The sequence below is a fragment of the Neolamprologus multifasciatus genome, chromosome 14 (genome assembly GCF_963576455.1).
Source record: "Neolamprologus multifasciatus chromosome 14, fNeoMul1.2, whole genome shotgun sequence".
In the NCBI taxonomy this organism is placed as follows: domain Eukaryota; kingdom Metazoa; phylum Chordata; class Actinopteri; order Cichliformes; family Cichlidae; genus Neolamprologus; species Neolamprologus multifasciatus.
The window spans coordinates 7828909-7852745 of record NC_140452.1 but is presented as its reverse complement, the minus strand read 5'-3'; the positions used below and the strand labels follow the sequence as shown (position 1 = coordinate 7852745).

The 23837-nt window shown below is 42.0% G+C and overlaps 1 protein-coding gene across 1 annotated transcript; it reads right to left on the bottom strand.

Moving 5' to 3' along the window:
* Positions 1–664: 664 nt before the first annotated feature.
* On the bottom strand, positions 665–23624 carry LOC146503471 (mediator of RNA polymerase II transcription subunit 13-like). The gene is made up of 30 exons (XM_085183989.1): positions 22750–23624; positions 21651–21885; positions 20493–20661; positions 17501–17646; positions 16880–17077; positions 12788–12982; positions 12522–12678; positions 12323–12430; positions 11519–12238; positions 11181–11397; positions 10436–10466; positions 10217–10338; positions 10016–10106; positions 9725–9921; positions 9439–9638; positions 8137–9026; positions 7868–8035; positions 7528–7751; positions 7205–7400; positions 6728–7109; positions 5293–5509; positions 4002–4193; positions 3653–3876; positions 3233–3375; positions 2991–3149; positions 2711–2896; positions 2490–2623; positions 2047–2211; positions 1701–1801; positions 665–1601 (listed from the first exon to the last, which is right to left on the bottom strand). Exons 1-30 carry the CDS (start codon positions 22813–22815, stop codon positions 1469–1471), a joined length of 6366 nt encoding a protein of 2121 aa, XP_085040115.1. The 5' UTR covers positions 22816–23624; the 3' UTR covers positions 665–1468.
* Positions 23625–23837: the final 213 nt, after the last annotated feature.

Here is a 23837-nt window from a genome sequence, read left to right as displayed (position 1 = left end):
CAACCCCATATCAGCACCACTGTGCTTAAGTTAGTGTGAGGCTGATATTCTGCCCTGTCTGTTACAGCTGAGCATCTCCACTTCATTCTAATTTATTCAGATGCAACTTTGCAAACCTGAGCTGTGCTGCCATGTTGTTATTAGAGACAAGGGACTTTCTGCTGGCAACGCTCCTAACAGTGCTGTCATGAACTTTAACATGCTGAGGCCTTTACACTCTGAGAGGTAGTGCCTGTGTTGTGTTGTGCAGTTTCTCTGAGCGTTGCTCGGCTGAATTTGTGAATAGTCTTGAACATTTTATCCTTTGTTCACTGTTTGGGAAAGATTTTAATGCCATTTCCAGATTGATGGTTAGTTCATTAAGAGCACCGTTGATGTCCTTCTTCCTCAGTATCATTTTAACACACATCACTACTCCAAACCAGCAAACTGTCCAACACTCTTCCGTTTTGCTGACAATCACTAAATAAGTACATTTGACTGACTGCTTCTTGTCCTCTTAATTCCTTTGGATACAGTCAGTATGTAATTAATTTTTACACACTGGTTTTGTCAACTAATGAGGCAGCATGCCACATGTATCGTTGTTGTTCATCTGAGGCTGTATTTATATACAAAAGACTATGACAGCTGCAAGCAGCTACAAAGATAAAGACGAAGACAGTAAGGTAGACACTTTATTCCTAAAACAGAAGCTGCACCATCAGTAGCGGCACACAATTACTATGTACACATATACACACACAGTTACCTAAATCTGTTATATAAAATATATAATCTGACAATGTACCTTTTAATTCCTCTTCAGAGCTCACTGAGTTACTGTGCAAGAGACTCTGGAGCCAAAGTAGACAGAGAGGTAAGTCTCATCCACTCATTGGGTGGGACACAAATGCCCAGGCCAGCTTTTACTTCATTATTACAGCATGGCAATAGAAAGGTCTGTACCCCTTTGAAAAAATAATATTCTAAAAGCAATCTACAGCAAATTCACTTGAACAGGATTTTCATTTTGTATTTGAGAAAAATTACACTTTTGATACCAATTCCTGTACAGTGAGATGTACACACCCTCTAGGATTTGTAATATATAAAAGATATTAAGCATTAAAAATTCCACATTTAAAAACTTACAATAAATAATATATGCAGGCATTTCATTATGATAAAATCTCATAGATTGCAATCTACAGTCATTAAAAAGACATTTTTCTCCTTTATGAAATGTCCCTTGATCATCCAAAGTGATAAAATGGATTCTTGGCATCTGATTGATTCATTGGAAACTTCCAGTTAGAGTTCTGAGAGATACACCAGGACGAGGAGGAAGAGGAGGGTGCTTCGTCCACATTTACCCTGATGGAGTGTGAGGTCCTTTCGAGTGTCGGGGTGTCTTTGTAGCAGGAAATCCACAACATGTCTGAGCGATCCCTCCAATCAAATCTCAGCAGTTTGATCCCATTAGAGTTCAGAGCATGTTCATGATAAAGTTGTACATCTGGGTGAGCACCACAAAGTGAACAGGCAGACAGGAGCGCCGGTCCTGGGTGGCAGGGTCGCACGTCAGCCAGGAGAGGGCGTTATATTGCTCTAGAACAAATCTGGCATGAAGGAGGAGGACATGGAAATGTTAATAAAGCTGAGAGTGAAACAAATGTCTTTCTAATTATTAAAAAATTGAGTTTGGTTACAGTTCATACCTGAGCACATCAGAGGTGTGGTTAGAGTCCAGGGGGTGGGAGTGTTTACTGTGCAGAAGCTCATCTGATTGGACAGAAGACACGTGCAGGTGAAGAGAGGCCTGGAAAAGAAAGAGACAAATGAAATCAGAGTCTTCAGGTTCAACACATCTGCATGTAGAGCTGTAAAATCGCATTATTTCATCAACTGATGTAAAAGAGTCAGTATTCTTAAACCAGCAAACAAGCAGCACTGTCGATAGGTCAGAGCAACGACGACAAAGAGGCATTTTGTTGAAGAACGGCATTATTGTGATTACTCAAGACTTCATAAACATAAAATTTTAGCAGTACAGATATGAGTCACCTTGAGAAAGAGTGGGCACTGGTTCTTGGCTTGGGGGCAGGCTGACCAGAACCAGTCAGGCAGCGGTCCGGCCTTCGCTGTGGAGACAAAGTAACCCAAAGCCATCGGCTGCTGCAAGATGTTGAGCGCTTCTTCGTGAGACTCCATCCGATCTGTACTCTGACCCTGCGAAACGAAGGTGATAAAGTCATCGATCAGAGCATCGCTGCAGCCAAAACAGGCATCATATTTTCATAACCAAGGGGCACCTAATTTTTTTTGCTCATTAGCATGCTTTTCTTTTCTTAACTTTTTTTTAATGTAACTATTAAGTTGAGGACGAAAAACAGAAGAAGTTGTTTAATTACTGCCGAGTGGTTCATACATCACAGCCTGTTAATAATCTTAAAGTCTGTATCTGACATTTTATATTGACGAGTGATTTCGTGAAAAAGGTGGCAGACCTTGCTTCCATCTCCCCCTTGGGGGCCCGGGGAGTGAACAGGGGAGGTTGTGGGGGAGTTGGGCAGGATGTTGATGAAGTCTGGATCCATGTCTTGTTCAAACAAATCAAAGATGTTCATTCCCTCTGATCCATCTGCAGAGAGGGAAAAATGTGTCATTCTGGCTTTCCAGCTTTGAGCAGAAATATATTGTAGCAGCTCTGTGAGCTGTGAAAACATACCGGGATTTATTGGGTTAAAGGTGTCGATGTCGATGGGCTCTGAAGTGTTAGTGTTGACCTGCACCATGGCTGACGTGGGGAATACCAGTATGTGTGTGCAGGATGTATCCTGAGGGGTGCTCAGCTGCGATGTTTGCATGTTAAGGGTGGTGCTTCGACCAAACACGGAGCCTGTCGACACTGAGTCTGCAGAGACGAGACGAAGGAGAGCGCTGTCAGATTTACAGGCTTTTTGTAAATGAAGTGAAACTAGCCAAACTTTAAATATTATTTCTTTTACCTGGCATAATCACAAAGGAACCTTGAGGCTCCATGGCAACTAAGCAGGCGCTAAGGATGCTGGGAGTGTCAGCAGCAGATATGCCGCACATCCTGCACGTCTCCTTCAGTCGCCTGCTGAGGGACTGCAAGTTCCTCCTGCTCAGCAGAATACTCCAGTCTGAAACAGACAAGACACAAGCACATAAGTGTGTGTGTGTGTGTATAAACTGCCCGCTCTGCAGACACTGTTGAAGTGTGTACCTCTCAGCTCGCCGTGCCCCATCCTTCCAAGCCGCCCGATAACGACCCTCCATGGCAGTGACGTGAGCTGCACCAGGCCGAGGCACCACTCCCACAGCTTCTGCAGACCCAGCCGTCGGGCTGAGCCCTTTTTCCTGCGAGCCCTGCAGCAACAATAATACAGACATGCATTTATGAGGTAGTTTTGCTTTTTAATTACTTTTGATTCTCTACCTTTCAGTTGAATTTAGTGTCATTTACTTTCCACAGTGGGTTTAGCCTTTATTGTTTAAAAATGTTTCATTTCAGTCTTAAAACAAAGACATTTATCATATTTAGTCTTTGTTAACTAAGATTGTTTTACACTTAACTACAAACACTCAGGTATCAATAACCAAACTGATTCTGCGGTACTGAGGTAAATCTTTCGTGAACAGGCACCTGTTCGGCACATCGATGCTGATGATGCAGGTCTCCAGCAGTTCTCCGTGTTGATCGGTGCAGGAGGCCAGCAACCATCGCTGGTCATGTGACAGACAGTAGCCGACAAACAGGACGTTGTACTTCTGCGATGCTTCACCAAACGTCTCCCCGAGCTCAGTCTGCTTGTCCTTCACTGGAGCCAAAATGAAGGGTGGCGTGTAGAGACGCAGACACTCAGGCCTCTGCACAGCACACAAACACAAAAGAAAACATATTCAAGTTGAGAGTGACAGAAGGTACAACAGCATAATTGTCTGTACACATACAGCTTCAACAAAACTCAGAAGTTCAGCATCAGGGTAGTTACCTCTGGGTTCTTGAGTGCCATGTCAATGGCAAGACCGGGACCAAAGCCCGTCAGAGCCTTGAAATTGGTGGAGTTGGGAAGAGGCCGACGACACTGAGTGAACACGGAGAAAGCCAGCGACTTGAGGTGCTGACTGTAGACGTGGCGCCCTGCGCTGTGCACCGGCTGGAGCAGATACTGGCAGGGAACAATCTGACACAAGAGGGGGAAAAAAGGCATTTTAGGACAGCCTGTAGTGCTGGATGTTTATAGATTTGTTAGACTTAAGCTTCACTACACATTTGTTTTTACTGAAAGTTTCTCTGTGTTACTGACTGGGTTGTGTTGTAGAAGATAATTCATGGACATGGAAATCTCAAAACAGGTCTTTCTGACAATTACCCACTTTTTAGTAATAGTTTGTGGTGAAAGAAACATTAGTGAACCCTGACCTTCAAAAACTACACTGCTGTAAGTAAGTTTAATCCCAACGTGAAATTTCTGCTTCATCCAAAGATCAGAATTGGTTTTAAAAGTATTAATCCACAGGAACGCTGTAACAGCCTCTGTAGCTCCCAGTGAAAGGCATCCACACCTTCAAATCTGTGCAGATATATTTGAGTGATCAAATGTTTCTCCCCACAAATATTAAAACTTTGTGAAAAGACTTTGTGCACATCAGTACTTGTAAACATCTGCACCACATTACTAGTACTGTTACTACACTGGCAAGTGTGAGTGATTATGGTAATTATAATTATGATAAGAAGTGCGGATGTCTTTAATCTTATATTGTTCATAGAAGACGGAGGTCAAACCAAACCGTTTGTTTACTAAACTAAGAATACTGCCACGTCTTAGCTCGAAGGAAGAGTTAATGACAGCACATCTGAGAGATTAGCATGTCTGCAGCAATAGGACTGAATGGATATTAGCCCACACCGTTATGCTGCTGCTGTACTGAAACCATTAGCACATTCACGCCTCTTGTGTTTCAGAACTCCCTCTGGCATACTGATGCAATCTTGTGCCACTATATCACAGGTGTGGCAGTTACCACCTCCATTAGTGCCTGCTAATGATTCCCCCGCTCCTTCTCACCTCCCTTTGTGGCAGCTGGTAACCCTCTCTATTATAACCAAAGTAGAAAACTGAGCAGATGTTATTAAACTGTAGATTATATTTAGATAATTTATTTTGTGAAATATCTTTGACCTTTGGAGTCTGTTCTTTTATACACTACGCAGAATATTTAGCCGCATCTTTAATCTGCAGTTATGAAATTTTAAAACTATTAAGAGTGCTGTTCTACCTGCACAGAGACAGAGTTTCTGATGCAAGCAGGCAAGATGTGGAGCATTTCCATGTAGCAGCGCAGTAGGCCCATCGTGTAGGTACTCGAATGGACTTCTCTGTCTGTGTCTTCGTAGCTGAAGGGGTCGACGATGTACACCACTATAGCAGGCGGGTAAGACACAGCATGGGACTCTCCGTCTGTTGGCTTACCCACTTTGTCTCTCTCCATTGTGCTGTTAAAAATTAGGCAGATAATTACTGAAACAGGCCAAGAAATTATCTTCATCAGATCTGTCAATAATGTTCATATTACTGTCCACAGTGTGCAACTGAAGCTTTTTGCATGCGTCCTGTGCAGCCTTAACCTTTTTGTAGACATTACTAGAAAGACATGCACATGAAAAAACAAAAATTAACACTCAGAGCAGTCAGATTAGATATTAGCCACTATTTAACCTGCCAGCCCAACTACAAAGTCCACACTTTTCTGGGCTCTGTTGATCCACACTTTGTAGTTGTTCAGTGTATTTATCTCCAGCAAATGGATGTTTGTATACAGCCGCGTGCACACTTTATTTAGGTAGCTCCCTGACATAAACTCCAGTATTTCCAGTATAATTGTGCCTGCTGTGTGCTACATGTGAAAGAAACTTTCCAAATATCATGTATGAAAATGGCTCAAGCCAAATCTTGGCAGGCGCAGCTCCCATCGGAAGAAATGTAAAAATAAAATTACTGAGATGAAAGTAGAGACACGCAGCGCTCATGAGATGTGTTTTGCCATAACAAAACTTCAGATCTCACTAATATTATACTGCCTTCAAAACACGTGACACACAATACTTTTTTAGCCAGAGGATGAACTTTCCCTGCTGATTATGCAGTGTTACCAATGTGGTCATTCATCAACCTTAAATATAATCTACAACCGATAAGACTATTTGGTCAATGAATGCCTAAAAACCCCATATATCAAACAGACCATGTGTACGTGTTGGTGACCTTTGAAAGAAGGTGTCTCACAGAACTGTCGAGGTACTGAGCACGTCAGTGTGTTTTTATCAGATTGTCTTTGTAAAGCAGTTGTAGAAACGATCTCCATCTCAGCTTAAAATAATAACTCGGCACTGGTTATCTCTGCCATGAATGCATACCAGTTATGAAAAGGCTTGTGAGCTAAGTAGCAAACTACAACGTTCTACTACTTGAGATATTCTGTCAAATAGAAAGAATTGAAATGAGCAAACTGGCATTTGCTAGGAAAAGATTCAAAATATAATCTGGCTCATGAACCGTCACAGATCCCAAGTGACCGTGCATAAAAAACCCAGAAACAAATATGACTCTGTAACAATTTTTGGGAAATATGGAGAGATAAGACAACAGGCGCCTAGTCACGGCATAAGGTCACTGGTCCTTTGGCCAGGTGATGTAACAGCAGATCTAACTACCTCTCTGGGCTCTCAGTGGGTCCTTGAGACTGGTAAGCAGACGATCCATTTTCAGCCAGGCCCCCTGTGCCCTGCGAGTTTGGCTGGGGTCCATTCTGAGACGCTCCACCCTGCAAGCCTGCTGTTCCAAATGGCGAGAAGGAACTTGGCTTGGCTGAGGTCATTCCCCCGATAGTCTGTGAGCCTGAGGATGAAGAGGGAGGGGTGCTGTTGACCTGGGCAGGCTGGGCAGAGCTGGTGTTGGAGCCGGTAGTGTTGGTGCTCTGGAGTCCTGATGAAGTGCTGGAAGAGCTAGAAGTCTGGAAGGAGGGGGTGGCGGCTGTGGTAGGGTTCCGCTGGGTCAACAGAGAGCTATCCAAAGACTGCTCTGACAGGTATGGAGCTGAAATGGATCCCAAAATAAAAATGATACATACAAATACAAACCATGCGATTTTACTTACTTTAGGTTTTCAGCACTACAAGCAATCACATTACCTAGATCATAGCAGCACACTTGAGCAAAGAGTTTGAGCTTATTAAAGGCTTCATTGTTTCCTTCTCTGGCAGCCATCTTAACGAACCAGTCACTAAGAGGCTGCTCTGTCATGCTCCTGCCTTCTTTGGTGCCAACCTTCAATATGCCCTCTGGGTGACTCTTGCAGATGGGCCTGTGTTGCCCCAGCTGGCACGCCTGTCGAGGAAAAAAAGAAAAGAAAAGAGAGTGCAACAGTGTGAATCACTTTTGCAGAGCTACAAAACTGTTTCTGTAGACATGTCAGCACAGGAAGGGTGAGTTTAATAAACTGCCAGGTGCATACCTCATACATTGCACTTAGATCTTTGAAAAAGGTCTTGGCCCCGCGGAGCAGAGACTCATTATCAGGGCAAATGACAACATATCCCACATCCCTCTGGGAACCAAAAGGATCCAGGAGAAGCTTCTCCCAGTAGGGCAACCCAAAAGGAGACAGTACCACAAAATCATATTCGTAACCAACCAGAAAGGTTGGGATGGGCAGAGGCTCAGGAGACTCATCAGTACCTGTGAAGATAAGGAGACAAGTTAGTGTCTTTGAAGACAACAAAGCCATAAACTTCCACAATAGTCTATTTATCTCTATAAAACAAACAAACAGACAAAAAACGCTTTCGACACACCATATGATCCCCTCCCAGCCATTTTATGGAACTGCTGCCAGGTAAGTGGCCCCTGAACGCCCCAAGAGCGCACACTCCTTTTCTTCTGAATGGTGTCCTGCAGCACAGGCTGGAGGGACAACAACACCCGGAGGACATCCACAGAGTATAGCTTGCTCATGTCTGCTGCTACAAGTGGAGAAACAATAGGAAACAAGTATTACATTTCTGCTAGAAACACATAAGGAAGAACTCTACATTTAAAGCAGCAGTAATGTGAGAATACATACATTTGCGTTTGGGCCACTGATGAAGACAGGTGCTTTTCACTAGTGTTTCATCGACTTTGCCTCCTGACATATTGTCCATGAACTGCCTGCCATGCTCCAGTGCCATGTAGCAGTCGTTATAACAGTCTCTCTCTTCCACCCTTAGGAACGAACTGGGGGCTGAAGTTGGTTTGGGGTACTCCACACCAGCCATCGAGGCAAATGGATTGGTGCACTGGTCCTGCAGCAACAGGATTAGCTCATCTGGAGGCTTCTCCTTCAGGCTGCTGGCTTTGTGTGATGTAGAAGCTCGCAGCTCTTCGAAACACCGCTCTGTATCTCGAGCAGCATCGGAGCCCCGTCCAACTACGTCCAGTTCATCCTCTAGAAAGAGCCCAGCTGACTGGCCAAAGCGCCGATTGGTGACAGCGCTAAAACCACAAGTGCATATATACTGGGCCTCGCCGTTGTCCTTGAGGTATACGCCTACATCTGCCCCACGGATGTTCATGTTACAGACACACACGCAGCAACTGTCAAAGTTGCAGTCCTTGAAGAGGTTCATGACTGACTCTGAAAGTATGAGCGTGACGTATAGGCTGTGAGCCTCGGGAATTGAGGGCACGGTGGCTGGCTCAACAGAACTAAGGGGTCGGCAGGTGGAGGGCGTGGAGGCAGGAGAGTAAAGGTCAGAACTGTCATACTTGAGGGAGCCCTGGACGCTGGATGGGCCACGTGGAGTCCGTGGAGTGCGGGGCGTGCGCGGTGTGGGCACAGAGAAGCGTGGTGTGGCTGGGGATGGTAGAATACCTGCACCACTGTTGCTGGGAGGAGCGCTGCTGGACATGAAGGGCGGGTGGGTCTGCGGGGTGTAGGTCTGGCTATAGTCAGGCTCCACACTGGGGACATTACTGTTATATAAAGATGAACAGTGATTAGGGTTTCATGTTGTGATGTTTGGTTATATAGCAGCTGAAGAGTACTGTTTACATGCATTTACATTCTTTCTTGTTCTACATACATTGCAATGTTCATTATGTGCAGCCACCGACATGATAGCTGCACATAATAAACTTGTTTCAGACATAGGATGACCTGATGGCTGGTTTAGGCTCTTTGGAAGATAAAGAATGATCACTTTGAACTGTGAAACCTGCAAACTGTGAATGAATAAAAATATAGAGCTGGAAATAAGTCTAATACGTCACTTTTCAGTACAAATTTGAAGTTGAAGACTAAAACTCAAACTGTGAGAAAAACCCTTCTTGATCAACAGATCACACATCCAAGATGGGAAAAAGCTAATTCAGTATATGCATTTACCTATCTTTAGTGAGGAGACTAGTGTTGGACACTGGGGGTATCAGCTCCATTTTGCCCATGGTCCAGCTCGCCGTGTACACACAGTCTTCTGGTAGTTTGACAGGCAACAGACACTGGCTGGGTAGTGTCTTCAGGGGGGCGTACATTGAGCAGCCAATGAATGACTGACACATCTCTGGCTTGTACACAAAGGAGAAGTCCTGAAAACAAAAACGCAGGTCACTTAACAATAAAGAAAAATGATCACAGTTTCCTCTCTACTTGGTAATTGCGTGATGTGTTGTACCTTTATTTCAGATGGCTTAGGGCTGCAGAAACCCTCCTCCACCTCCATCTTGAAGTGGTTATTAAGCTGGCTGCCGTCCAACAGGATGAGCCCCGCCCCTGCTTCTAAGCTGTCCTTGCTGCCGGAGTTCATGGGAGAATAACCCTGCTGCTCCAGGGAGGGTGGGGTGGGAAACATTGTGTGCAGGTCTACTGAGCCTAAGGAAAAGACATTATTACTTCTCTTGAAACAACAACTTACATAGTTATGATCCATGATGCACAATGAGTAATTGATGATTAATTTTCCTACTTATGCAAGACAGGGGATCCAGTGAAGTTGGCTTAGTATCTTTAGAGCCAAACTTGTCATCTGTACCAACACCAGCTCTTTTGGATCCAGGCTGTGCAATGGGGAAAACAAGTCAACAAAATCAGTACATCTTGGAGTTTTAACAGGCTTCATGAGGAGACATCACCATCAGCTCCTGAATATGCCACAACATGCACTCACTGCTAGCTCATCTTCATCTGAATTGAAGATTTTATCCAGGTCGCTGTAGGACACAGCCAAGTCATTCTCGTGGATGAGGCTGGTCGAGGCTGAGGGTTTACTGCCTGTAGGACACTGTCCATCTACACCACAAAACAAATTGAGGGACATTTTTTTGAATTAAAGCAAACAAATAAACATACATAGAAACCTCCAAGCAAGAATGAATAAACTTCTCACCATCTGCAGAAGTTCCAGTTCCTTCATCCGCCTTGGTTAAATAAAAAGATGACAGTAATTATCGTCATGACCACTTGTTTGTCATTAAAATTTCCACTATTTGTACTTGCATACAAAGCTATGATTATCAAACATGTTCCTAAAATGAAGGTCACTATTTTGCACACCACCGAGTGCTGATTTTCAGAGTTAGCCATAACACAACAGGGTGAGGTTTGAAACATCTAAAATCATCTGCTGATCCTTGTTACACAACTTTTCTTCGACAAATTCACAAGAGAATTTGATAAGAAAAATGTGACTCAATTATCAAGATGACTGCACAGTCTTTTCGTGATTCACTAGGGTATATGTACTGGCACTAGAAACCAAAACGTACTTTACATCAGTAAATATCTGAGCAAGCAAACATGACTGAAGCTGACAAGTATGTAAAAGCAAATTTAATTAACAGGACCTGTGAGGTGATAGAGACACATTTTGTTTACTAATTAAGTACTAATGGTCAATACCCAGCAATATCAGTGTGTGCTCTCAAAAGGCAACTACTACTATGCAGCACAGAGAAATGAAGGAAATAAGCACTGGAACAGACGTGAAAATGTTTAAATGATTCACCTCCTTCAATATAAAAACACAGAAATGTTCAAAATAACTAGTTCCAACATGTCCTTTACCAGGGACTGAAAGTAGATTTCATCAAATATCATAATAAACAAGGATTTCAGCCTTTGTCAGGACCCACCTTGTGTTTCTTGTTTCCGTCTTTTTCAGCTCCAGACTTGTCCTTCTTCTCAGTAAAGCTAAACTCCTCATCTCCTTCGATGAAGGCATAAGGGTCTGGCTCCTCACTAGGCTCTTCATCTCCTGAGGTGGAAGCAAGATGGCTGTTTCTCCGCTGTGTATAAGTCTTGATGAGCTCTTGGGACACTTTCAGGGGATGCGAGGATCCTGACATCAACCTGGGAGGGGTGTAGGGGAGAGACATTTTTAAGGCATGCAAATACATTATTTTTAAATTCACAAAAAGAAAAAAAAAGAATTTTTTTTAAAGCATCCGCTGATCAGACATCAGATACTCACTCTGTGACAGAGACTACACCACTTTCACTTCCTCCACCACCTGCAGAATCCTCTCTCATTTTATCTAAAGGTAGCTGGGGTGTCAGGAAGTTTGAGGGCTTTTTCTGAGGGAGGAGGAAATACTTCCATGGATTATGGGTGGAGTCATCACTGGGGCTGATGGCAGAACCTACAAAGATGGTGGGCTCAAGGGTTTCATTGTAGGTTGAGGGAAAGGGCAAAGGCATAGGCATGTTCTCCATCTGAGGCTCCTCAGATGAGCCCTTTGGTGGCATCTGACAAGGTTCCACTGATGGCGGGTAGAATGGTTGGTGAATGGGAGTTGACGAGCTCTTCATGCCACCAGGAGTCATGTCAACTTCTACGTGATCACAGGGGTGTGGGCTGAGAGGAGGGGGAGGTGGAGATCCAACAAGGTCTGCAGGAGGACCGTGGGCGTGCAGTGTAGGGGCTTTAGACTGCACCGTGTCCACATGGTGCAAGCTGGGATACGAGCCTTCTTCCTGCGATCTGAGGCAAAGCCTCTGGGTCTGAGGCTCCAGGGATTGCTCCTCGCTCACAGAGTTGCGGTGGTGAAAAGGTGTCTGTGGCCTCTTCTGCTGCTTCTCCCCCTTCTCCAGCTTCTCGCCCAGCTTGTGCTTGGGGGCTGGCAGGGCAGGCTGTCCTGATGAAGGTGGGTGTCCTGAGGTGCTGCTAGACCGCTGTTTCGAATTCTTATGTCTGTTTGGAATAAAACAAATAATGGCTATAAAATATTTTAAATAAATAACTAAATCGCTGGTGAATTAACTTCACTAAACATACCTTGCGCAATTACAATGCAGCCTATGAGCTGGCTCCACAAAATCCCAGAGTCCTGTTTTTTCTGTCTCCTCCTCACAGGTTCCATTTGTCAATGAAGTAAACTTATTCCTAGAAAGAGTGGGAATACAAACACGTTATCCATCTGGATGGAGGCAAAACCAGAACAAATGCAAATTTAAAGAGATGGCCAAAAACATACTTGTTCCCTGTATGGTTTAGGTTGTACTCCTGCCATACAGACTCCACCATCTGGCTGGCCATCCTGCGAGGGATTTTACCACCGTGTAGAGTGTTGTTAGAGCTGTAGCCATCAGATGCAGAAGACAACTTGAGCCACTTCTGGGCAGGCTGATAATCTGTGAGAAGGTAAGATAAAGATGATAAAAATAAATACAACTGCAGTGGTATGCAGAGTCTCACAAAAATAAAGGCTGATGAACATGTAGTTTTAATTGTAATTCTTACCAGTCTGAGCCTCCTCTGGTGACGTTGGAGGAGTCAGAGTGACAGAGGACATGGCAGGATCTCTGTTAGCAGCCTGGCCCTGTTGAGCACCACACAAGCTTCCTGAGGCGTTGGCTGAGCCCTGAGGGACCACAGTAGGGAGGTCCGACAGAGGGAGAAGCACCAGGCAGGAAGGATAAACCATCCTTACTCCCGCTGAAAAAGACAAAAGTAAAGACATTTGTTCATTTTAAAAACTCCGCATGAAAATTCAAAACAGAACTGAACAAACCAAATACACATTTTTAAATGCAACTTTTTGGTATAACTGACTCATTTATTCACCTTCACTCTACGAGAAAAAAAAAGAGAAAAAAAAAGGATAGTGTCTCTCAAAAGTACCAGTGACAGAGAGAACAATTTGGACTGATTTCTTTAAAACAAACAAACAAACAAACAAACAAACAAACAAACAAAAAACACAAAAAACAAACATTTTAGGGCTCTGTTATAGCTGTAGACTGATCTATTTATCTCATAAATGCCAACACTCTTGTTTTTCTCGGGCTTTCCCATATTTAAATGTCGGGTGCCTCCTGTGTTGCTGTTTTCCCAGGATACACTCGTAATTTACACGAGATTCAAACTTAATTATGAATAATTGTAAGGCTACACAAATATTCCGATTTTGATCTCAACCATGACTTTGGCTTCCCACAGTTCAATGAACGGGGGATACTGGAAGCATGTGCTTCACCAACAGAACGCAAACCAAAGGCAGATTAGTTGCTCCATAAACAAGGACGTATCACAGCCAATCACAGCTGCTCCCTGCACTGTAAAGCTTGAGGTTTTCCTGGATAAGTCTGTATCAGTAACACCACGTTTAAAGAAAGAAATTAAAAAAATTAAAATGTCTAGTAAAGCACAAAGTGAAGAGCTTGTTTTTTTTGAAAAACAAAACAAAAACAAAACAAAAACAAAGTGAAGAGCTTGTCGCTTGAAGCGGAAGATAATCTGTTTGGAAATATTCAGATTTATGGTAAGTGATGTTAAAGACGAAATCACGTGTAGGGCTGCAGCTTTCGATTATTTTAGTAATCAAGTAATCTATAGATTATTCCATCGATTAATAGAATAAGAAATAATTTTATCTTATTAATGAGCAATAACAAATAGTCAGAGCTCAAGAGCTCTTTTGGTTTTTAGAAATTGCAGTGTTTTTTGTTGCATACATCATCTGTTTCATTTGTCAAAAAAACAAACAAACAAACAAAACAAACAAAAAAAAAACAACAACAAAACAAAAAAACCAACCCCTGGTATTTACGTGCCACATTAAGTTTTCTTTTTTAAAGAAAACATTTTCTTAAATGCAGAAATATATAAATACTCTCAAGTAGAGTCAAAGTCAAATAAAATAAGATAAATATGCCATCTAAACTAAGGCACAAAAAAAAATCTTTACTCTGTCTTCTTGGAAGGCTTATATGTTTTGGTACATGTGTTTAAGTGTGAACGTGAATGAGTAAGTTTTTGTTTGTAAGGAGAATGTGGTGGCTGCAACGAAGAGAAGCAACCACATCAGCATTCTGAAGTTTGCCCTGTGCTTTAATGCAAAGCTTATGTGCTGCTAAAAACAAGATGTTATGATGGCGTAGACATTATTTAATATTAACAATAATTCAGTGTCCAACCTAAAATCCCTCAGGTCAGTGGCTCAGAGTTTTACATTTCATTTAATTTTTTTCTGGATTGTGAAAAACACTTTAATTTTTATATTTTTAAATATTAACACAACTTAATTGAGACAGTATTTTATATTATTTCACTTTCAATCTGAAAAATGTTCTGAAAACCTTGAAATAAATCTGGTCTAGAAGACACCATGCCCTGCTTTAGACTCACACCCTTGTTCACTTCTATGTAAAATTGGATTGCTGCCATCAGCCTTCAGCAGGTTGTATAATTTAAACATGGTATCAGACTAAGTTAAAAGTTCATCTGCATATTTTAATACATATTCTGGAGGCTTACTGGAGATTTTTCACTATGTAAAACAAATTGTGGTGGATGAAGTAGTTACAAAGTTTGCCTTTCTTGAGGTCAGTGTTTGTTGATCAGGTGCTTTGATTAAAGACTCGCTTTTCCCCAGTAAAAGTTTTAATGGTGATTACAAGAACAGTGTTGCTGTTTTGGACACTAGAAACACCGTTTCTTTCACTCTCCCTGAGCTCACCATCTTGGTACCGGCTCTGCCTCTTTGCGGTGTGCAAACAGACTCCGGCTCCACATTAAACTGTGCCATGCAGGTCTGTTTTTAGTCGTAAATGTTGGTTTCCATGGTAACAGTGCCGCACTACAGAGCCGTGCCTTTAACAAAGCACTGAAGCAAGAATTTGTGTCGCAAATTTTTAATAATTGAATTCTTTGAAATACTCGACAAATCGTTGCAGCCATAATCGCATGCAAGGAGTGCTGTAGAACTGTGTCTTATTGAAACTTCTAAAAAAAACACACCACAAATTGCAGAATACTGATTACATGAAAGCCAAGAAAGACAATGCAATGGTTGCTAACATGTATTGTCCAACATTAATTCAGACGTCCATAAAAGCAAACCAGCGTATCCATCCAGCTCACAAATATGCACTGAAATCACAAATGACATCAGATTCCATTTGGCCAAAGATGTGTCTCCAATAAACACGCAATCACAAGCACTTCAGGAAAACTGTCTACATACTGGACAACAGACACGTTTTCCCCTTCCACTGTTATTTTTCCAGCGTGCCAAAAGCTGAACTGTATGCAAAACATCGCAAGGGACATGGACAGGGATACACAGCTGTCGAGTACTTTACTTAGAGGTTTTATTGATACCCATCCTGGATGCAAAATAGATTAAATAAAAAGGCTATATTTGCTTCCAAGAGATGCACTTGTCAAGTGAATAAAGGACTGTAGTACTGTGTAAATGTGAAAGCAGAGCCCTGTTCATTTATTAATCTTGTCTCTCTAGTTTTGGTACAATTCTTTAAATTTTGATTTTTTTCTTAAGAATGTACTGAATTTAGATGAATAGGGGGGGGATCTATTTTACTTTGATCTAAATATTTGGACATTAGCAGGAATGTAGCACAACATGGATCTTAAAGCACTAATGTTTACCAAGATATGTGCCGCCAAGATCACAGCACAAAAAAAAAAAAAAAAGTAAAAAATATGTGACTACAAATCAATGAATAATTATAACAAATAACAGGTAATAAAATCCTGATAACCATTTTGGACATAATTTTGGCCTACGCTAACAAGCTAACTGGTGGATGAGGGTTGAAACTTTAAGCTTTGCCTAGTTTTACCAAAACTGCAAGACTGGGTATGAATTGCAGTCTGCACACACACAATCGACCCACATGCAATTTTAATCAATCTGTCAATCCAACCTGGTGACCCACAACCTGCTTCAAAGGATGTACAGTTATTCTTGGCACAGGTAAATGGATGGCTCAATATTTTAGCTGTAGCTTTACCACTTGAGCAATTCTTATTGAGCACATGAGAAGCTTGATTTAAGTAAAGTTGGAAACCTATGCACCGAATCAAACTTACTAGACTGCTAACTCAAACGTGAACAAAAACACAAACAACACATTTTCCAACCGTTTTAAATTGGATGAGTAACACTCACATTTTCCCTCAGAATGAGCCGCCCCCCTGAGCTGGACAAACAGCACTAAACTCTCTGTGCTCTGCCAATTGGACTGAAGTGCAAAACCGCAAATATTTTTTAAAATAGGAACTTAGTGCATTTTGTTTTGTTTGTTTTAAAGGTTTTTGTTTTTTTAAACAGTGCATTTACTGTGATACTGTGCCAACAAGATCACCCTCATTCCTACAAATAAATACATAATCCTCCTGGACTCTGGGTTTTTTTAGACCAAAATGTTGGCAGGTATGTCATCCTCATATCAAGAAGAGCTGAAAATGTAGTACTGTATTTTTCAACTGGCATGACTAAATAAATGAATATCAATAAACTTACCTTTCTGTTCCTTCCTTGCATTCAGTGATCAACCAACACATTATAAACATATTAAGAAGCCTTACCAACAAGGACCTCCACAGCTGCCAGGGAGTCATCCTCCCAGTCTGCATCTTCCAACTTTTCTTCCTGGACCTCCTTGGGATTGGGGCTGATGGGATAGAACTGCCTCCACTCTTCGATAAGCTTCTGAGTAGGGTGGTCTGACATCTTAAAAGCCTGGCCAGTGAGGGTCCCATTCAAGCCATATGGGCTCAGGATGACTGTAGGACAGAGTTTAATTACTTTAATACTAAAAACAAATGGTAAATGGCCTGTATTTGTATGGTGCTTTTCTAGTCCCTAAGGACCCCAAAGCACTTTACACAACCAGTCATCCACCCATTCACACACACATTCACACACTGGTGATGGCAAGCTACATCGTAGCCACAGCCGCCCTGGGGCGCACTGACAGAGGCGAGGCTGCCGGACACTGGCGCCACCGGGCCCTCTGACCACCACCAGTAGGCAACGGGTGAAGTGTCTTGCCCAAGGACAGTGACCGAGACTGTCCAAGCCGGGGCTCGAACCGGCAACCTTCCGATTACAAGGCGAACTCCCAACTCTTGAGCCACGATCGCCCCAAAACGTTGGTCTAGTTCCATTTAACGCATGACTACTGTGCACAACTCTTGTGATCTTACCTTGCAAGGGGCTGGAGCTTTGCTGTGCAAGGCTTAGGTGTTCCTCGCTCAATCGCTGAAGAGGCTGGTGCTGAGCAATCTCAACACTCGTGCACACGTTGCTGTCCCCATGTACAAAGAAGTTGAATGTACAAGAAAGGTGCTCACTGCAAGGTGAATCAAAGACAGAAAGAGGCACTGTTATGCTTAGAAAGAGTGGTATACAACAGAAGCTCATCAGTAAATGAATAAACAAACACTTGTCTCAAACACCTAGAAGATAAACTCCCTAGGGGCAACTGAGATTATCGGTGTACTCTCTTTCATTCACTGTTAAGGAATGACTCAAAAGAAAAAAGGCAGGGCTGATAAGGGTGAAGATAATGGAAACCATACAGTTCCTTTCATATTCCACTGGCCTCATTGATTCTTATCACGTGTTCAGGTGATAATGGTAGGTTCCACATACACAAGGGTAATACCGCCAATCAGATGGTGCACGCAGTATACACACGGATTTCAAAATTGCAGTAAAAAAACTGACAATGTGAAGCACAAATATGCATAGAATATTCTTATAGCACTGAAATGTGAAAACAATGCCATCTTTATTTTCTAACCACGTCTGGAAGACCAGGCAGCAAAACTCACTAAAATAGTACTCGTTGACATGATTTCTGTAAAACCACAGCGCAAACTCAGCAGTTTCCAAAGACTGCTGTGTTTACCAGTCAGAGAGGGCAGGCGACAGCAAGGCTGCCAGACTCCTCTGTTAGAGGTGCAGCTTCTCTGCCACAAAACAAGCCTGTGGACCTCTTTATGTAAAAACAGAAGCTAAAAACCAGTGAGCAATAAATCACCTCTTCTTCAACACAACAGCCTTTTTATACAACTGCTAAAACTCTTTAAAACCACTGAAAAAGTAGCCAGAGGGAACTAAGCCAAAGGCTTGTGCATCAAACACAAAGTCACCCTGGATGAACACACAAGAAATTGAAACTCAAATGAGCTTGTCGGGAAACTCTGGGGTCCTCCAGGCTCCTTATTCAACAGCAGATGCTAAATCTATGTCACCACCCTTATGGTACAGCATTACACAACTCCATTCTGAACCAGGCAGATATTTATGTGTTGCTGTTGCTAGTTCACCTCAAGCTTGTATTTGTACAACAACAACAGCCCGGTTTGGGGCTTTGGAGAGATGTGAACAATAAATGGCTCTCTTTAACTTTTTTTTTTTTTTTTACAATTTCACAGAAAACTATGGATGCAATACCGTTCCTGCTGTTTGAGCCAGTGAGATCAGTAACTGTGATAATGGAATTATTTATTCTATTTTGTTTTATGTCATTCCACATTAACTACATCACATGTCAGCAGTGCTGTAGTTAAAGCAGCACATTTTGCTAGAAGCAGAGCAACGCTGCATGAAGGGCACCAGCAGTTCAATGGCATTTCACACTGGCTACAACAACAAATCACCTTATTTGTTACTTAATTTTGATTTTACAGCAAGCAGTGAACAGTGCCTTCTCACATGGCTTTTCCATAAATCTTTTCTTCATTATGTTAGGTCTAAAACTCCAACAGAACCATTTATTTCACTTAAAGTACCGTAACAATTTGTTATCACCTTCCTTAATCAACTGTCTCATCTGCTCTGCTTTATGAGTGGCGAGAAGTGCACACAGTGAAACAGCGAACAGAATAATAGAGCAGAGACACCGGGGTGGCTGTAAATTACAACAAAACACAAAACCTCACACTGAGCTGAAAGGGCCAAATAAATTAGATAAATGTAATTATATATTAAATCTAATTAGATATTTTTATTTATTCCAAAGTAATATAACATTAAGAATCAATAACATTTTCATTTTTAAATGTAGTTATTTATTTATTACACAACTTGGATGTTGCCAGTGAACTTATTAATTCAACAATGGTATTGGACGGGTATCTGTATCAGCGCTTGGACTCAAAAAGATGGATTGGTTCACAGCAAATGAAACAGCGTAGCATGACAATGTGTCATGCCAGTGATGTTATTCAAAAGCTGCCATAATCCATCACATCATTAGATCTTGTGCAATTCCACGAATCAGAATTTTCTGAGACCTGAAGGATGTCATAGAGGCGAACCAACACTGAGTCAGTTGTACATGAATACAAAAGGTACAGACCACAGTTATGTATCTATTAAGGATTATATCAGAGATGCAGATGTTGTGTTAAAGGCAATACTTCGTCGTGATTACACTGTTCAAAGAAAGACTTAAAAGAGAAAAGGGTGGCTCAACCCTAAAAACAGATATAAGCTGACCACAGCATAGTCAAAACAACACATGCAACATTTCCCAAGCTGCGTCACAAATGGTAATGTGAATGATTAAAGAATGTGAAAGGCCAGATATTGTTATACTAACTTCACACCATAAAGAGCACATCAGCTCAGCTGAATTTCCCCCGTAATTTAAGCAGTACACATGCACTTAAATTACCCTCTGTTTTTAGCATGTCTAACACATGCGTGCTTCCGTTCCTGATTCCTACATATGTCACATTCCATGGTTTGTTCTGCTCTGATTAAAGAAAGCTGGAAAAAAACAAAAACCCGTTACATGAATCGAATTTTCAAAAAACACTCCAACAGCCAACATGACTAATGTTTTAGCCTTCAGCACAATCACAATTCATGGCACTTCACTCCACTGACATGTTTACCTTAAGCAATTGCATTAGTCTTTTTGTGTTATAAAAAAAACACCCTGACGTATGTGTAAGCTCAGGCTTAATGTGGAAAGGAACTTCTGTTGCGTCTTTGGTTCATAGTGAACTTTGTCTTAATCGGCCCTACAGATAGCAAACTATGAGATGAATATGCTCTTGTATCAGTACAAAAGACTGAATTGAACCCCAGTTAAGAGTACAGAGTATCACAAGCGAAGTGTCATCTTTAATTTAACAATTCACAGAATATCCTACAATTTTTCTAGAAAAAAACAGGACATACCTTTTATTAATGGTCTTCTCCTCCTTTTGGTATGGCTTGACAAACCACTTGCCAATACGAACAAAGCCCCGGTTCATGAGGCAGCGCTCCAGCAGGTTGTGAATGGCTTTGAACAGGAGCGTTCGACACTCATAGGATAGACCACTTTCCCACTCACCATCCTCCTCACCTGAAACAACGCAGATGCAAACATGATGACTTTAACAATCAAAGCTTTTTTTCCCCAATAAAGCTAACCACTGTTAAATGTACTTGGTTTTGTCATACATGCGTAGCCTTAATTTGGCTATGCAAAAAAAAACCAAACAAAAAACCCCCAAAAGACCACAGTTACAGCTGCTCTACCGCATGCGATCCAAAAAAAAGGCTTCAACCCAGTTACTGACTTACGTAACAGAAAATAAACTATTTTGTTAAATTACAGAGAAATTATTCTGTAGGTGAAGCTTACTCATGCCATTCCTTTCTGATCATCAAGAGCTATACTCCCTGCATAGTGGAAAATTCAAACTTCCAACTATGTTTGGAGCTCAAGAGAGATTTGAAAAATTGTTGCCAACTCGGTCTCTTTAATGAGCAATTTCTACAAGTAACACTTCATCACACCTGAGACAAAATACCTGTGTGTTAGCCCCTAAGGGTACTTCTTCTCTAAGAATATGAATATCAACAAAGCAGGATTGCATCTCCAGAAATCTAGAAGTGTGTCAGGTGACTGTGATGCACAACAACTTGTTCTAATCCTACCATGCAAGTCTGCGTCTCTATGGCTGAGGGCCAATCAATTTCACAAGGCTTTAAAGACATTCAAAGACCAGTTAGCCACAAATTCAAGGGCCTTAGAAATTATTTTTAATCAGACTTTGCATCATCAAAAATGTATAAGAAAAATTTGTAATGCAGCAAGCATTTCAGGACAGCATCTCTAGAGAGGTTTGTTATTAATATCAACAATTACACACTTCAATTTCAAATTGTTCAGATGGCACAAACTGAACTAACTGCTGCAAAAGCACAAGAGTCCACATATAATTTGGGGTAAATCACCAAATAACATTGGAATTTAATTCAGCAAAATGAAAAACATTTTCATCTAATAAACTCTGATGTCAGAATCACAAATCTTGCAGAATTCGTGGAGAGGTTAAATGAACTTACTTAAGAGCTCATTGTGGATAAGCTCTGCAAAACTGGGGTCATCACCCCACCAGAAGAGCCAGAGCTCTCTGCGACCCGGGGTTTGGTGCCTCCTCCAAACACTCAACACATCTGCCGCCAAGCATCGGCTGAAACTGCACAAGATCGGGTCCTCCTCAGTCACAGGGAAAAGGATTGGCGAGGAGGTGGGTCCTTGCCACACAAAACGCCGCCATTTTATTCCAGTCAAATCAGCCTTAAGGAGAAGAATAGTGATGTGAGAATGTGAGAATGAACACAGAGAAAAACTGAAGAGCATAAAGCTAATTTCCAGCTGTTTACTGCATAACTCTTCATGCATCTTGACCGAACACACTGCAGTAACAAGCCAGCCACTGCTTTCACTGCTAAAATTACTTTCAATTCAATTTATTTTATTTTATTTATATAGTGCAAAATCAAAACAGCAGTTGCCTTAGGTGCTTTATATTGTAAGGTATAGATCCTACAATTATATTGAGAAAACAGAAAAAGGAAACTTTGAATAAGCAAAGCTGAAAATTGAGGTTTGTTTACACTGTTGAAAGTTTTCCTGTACTCTTTACACTTGCCCAGGTGATCACGCCTGAAGGCATAACACACAACTATAAGGAAATAATTTACAGCCAACAAGTTAACAACCAATGACAGATCTGTCAGTTTAAAACCAGACTGGTTTCTCTCAAAATGGTTGGTGACAGCCACAATTAATTTGCATGCAGTGCAGTTTAAATCAAGGGAAAACAATATGTTCAGCTGGTTTTAGAGAAACTGCTCGTTTAGTTGTTCTTTTTTACCACCATGTAAATAACGTTATTGCTAGCGGAATATTTTAGCACTCAGTGCAGTGTAAACACAAGATCGTGCCATATTTATCAACCAGCCTTCAACATAGTTGTCATGCAGAATGTGCTGGCTCTGTTATGAAAGTTGGCTCAGATCACGATTTGTTAGTTGCAGGCCCGATGCCTTCACTCCAATCTGCAACTGACGTTACAAGGCTTGTTGCCTTATTAGCCAAAATGGCTTTCTGGCCTCTCAGGATCGCTAACGCTCGCTAGCTCACAGAGCAGAGTCTTACCAGGCAGAAGAGGTTGGAGTGGCAGTCCTCCAAACTGGCCCCGTTTGGTACAAAGCACGAACTCATCCTTTCACTGCGTAGTTGTAACGTTAAAATCCATGTTCTCAATCACCTTCGGGGGGCAATAGCCGATCTGGGTAACTCGCTTGCGAAGCTATGTTCAGCTCTAATTATCCCGTTAAAGCGCTGCCAACTTGCTAGCTTCAGCTAGCTGACGCTAGCTAAACAGTCAACTTCTAACCGGCGCTAGCCAACACCACTAGCCTGGCAGCTAAGCTAATGTTAGACAGACAGCCAGAACGCGTCAACTGTAAGCTTCTCGCTATACGATTCATCAATCCTATTTGAAATGTATTGTCTGATCTGGTTAGCCGCAAGCTTGCGGCTACATCACCTCAACATTAAATAATCATCGATAACAAATCGAAGAAAGACTAGCGTTAAATACAACACTGGAAAAAGTTAAATGCCCTATAAAAATACGAGCTCAAAAACTTAAAAGAAAAACTTAGATGCTGGTATGCTAATGCTAATGGCAGCTAGCTGCTCTGAAACAATTTCAAAGCGGAGGAACTCGCCCCTCCTCCCCCTGAGCTAGCCTAGCCTGCTAGCACATTCGCTAACATACCAGAGCTCCAGCGTTAGCTCGCCAGCTAAATAAAACAACCCGCTACGCCGCCCTCCTTTTCACCAAAACCACCATGGTGCTCCGTCATATTAAAACTACCCTTAAAACGAATGAAACACCCCAAACTAGCGTGACTACTCATCAGCTACTCTTCTCTGCCTGCTCCATAGGTCCAGCAGATTTCCATTATTTCAGTTCATGTATTGAATTCTTTAATGGCGGCCAGGAGGACAACTCTGCCTCTCAGCTCCTATTGGCCAATTTGTGGTAATGGGGGCGTGATCCGGCTTCAAGTAGCTCCATGACTTCACAGTTTACAAGATGAAAGCTCCAGTGCATCTGTCATGCAGTGGTCACTCCTCAGTGATGCCTGTTAACGTGCATGTTTCACTGTGCATCATCTGCTGCATGGACAGTTATGGTTAAATATTTGGTGAATTATTGTTGGTGGTGGGAACAT

Bases quoted from the DNA above. Each gene is read 5' to 3' on its own strand.
- LOC146503471 (XM_085183989.1), bottom strand. From the start codon at position 22,815: ATGAGTTCGTGCTTTGTACCAAACGGGGCCAGTTTGGAGGACTGCCAC. The intron at 17,647-20,492 runs GTATGTCCTGTT...TTCACCTTGCAG, and splicing joins GAGAAGACCATTAATAAAAG to TGAGCACCTTTCTTGTACAT. The intron at 7,110-7,204 runs GTAATGTGATTG...GATCCATTTCAG, and splicing joins AGTGTGCTGCTATGATCTAG to CTCCATACCTGTCAGAGCAG.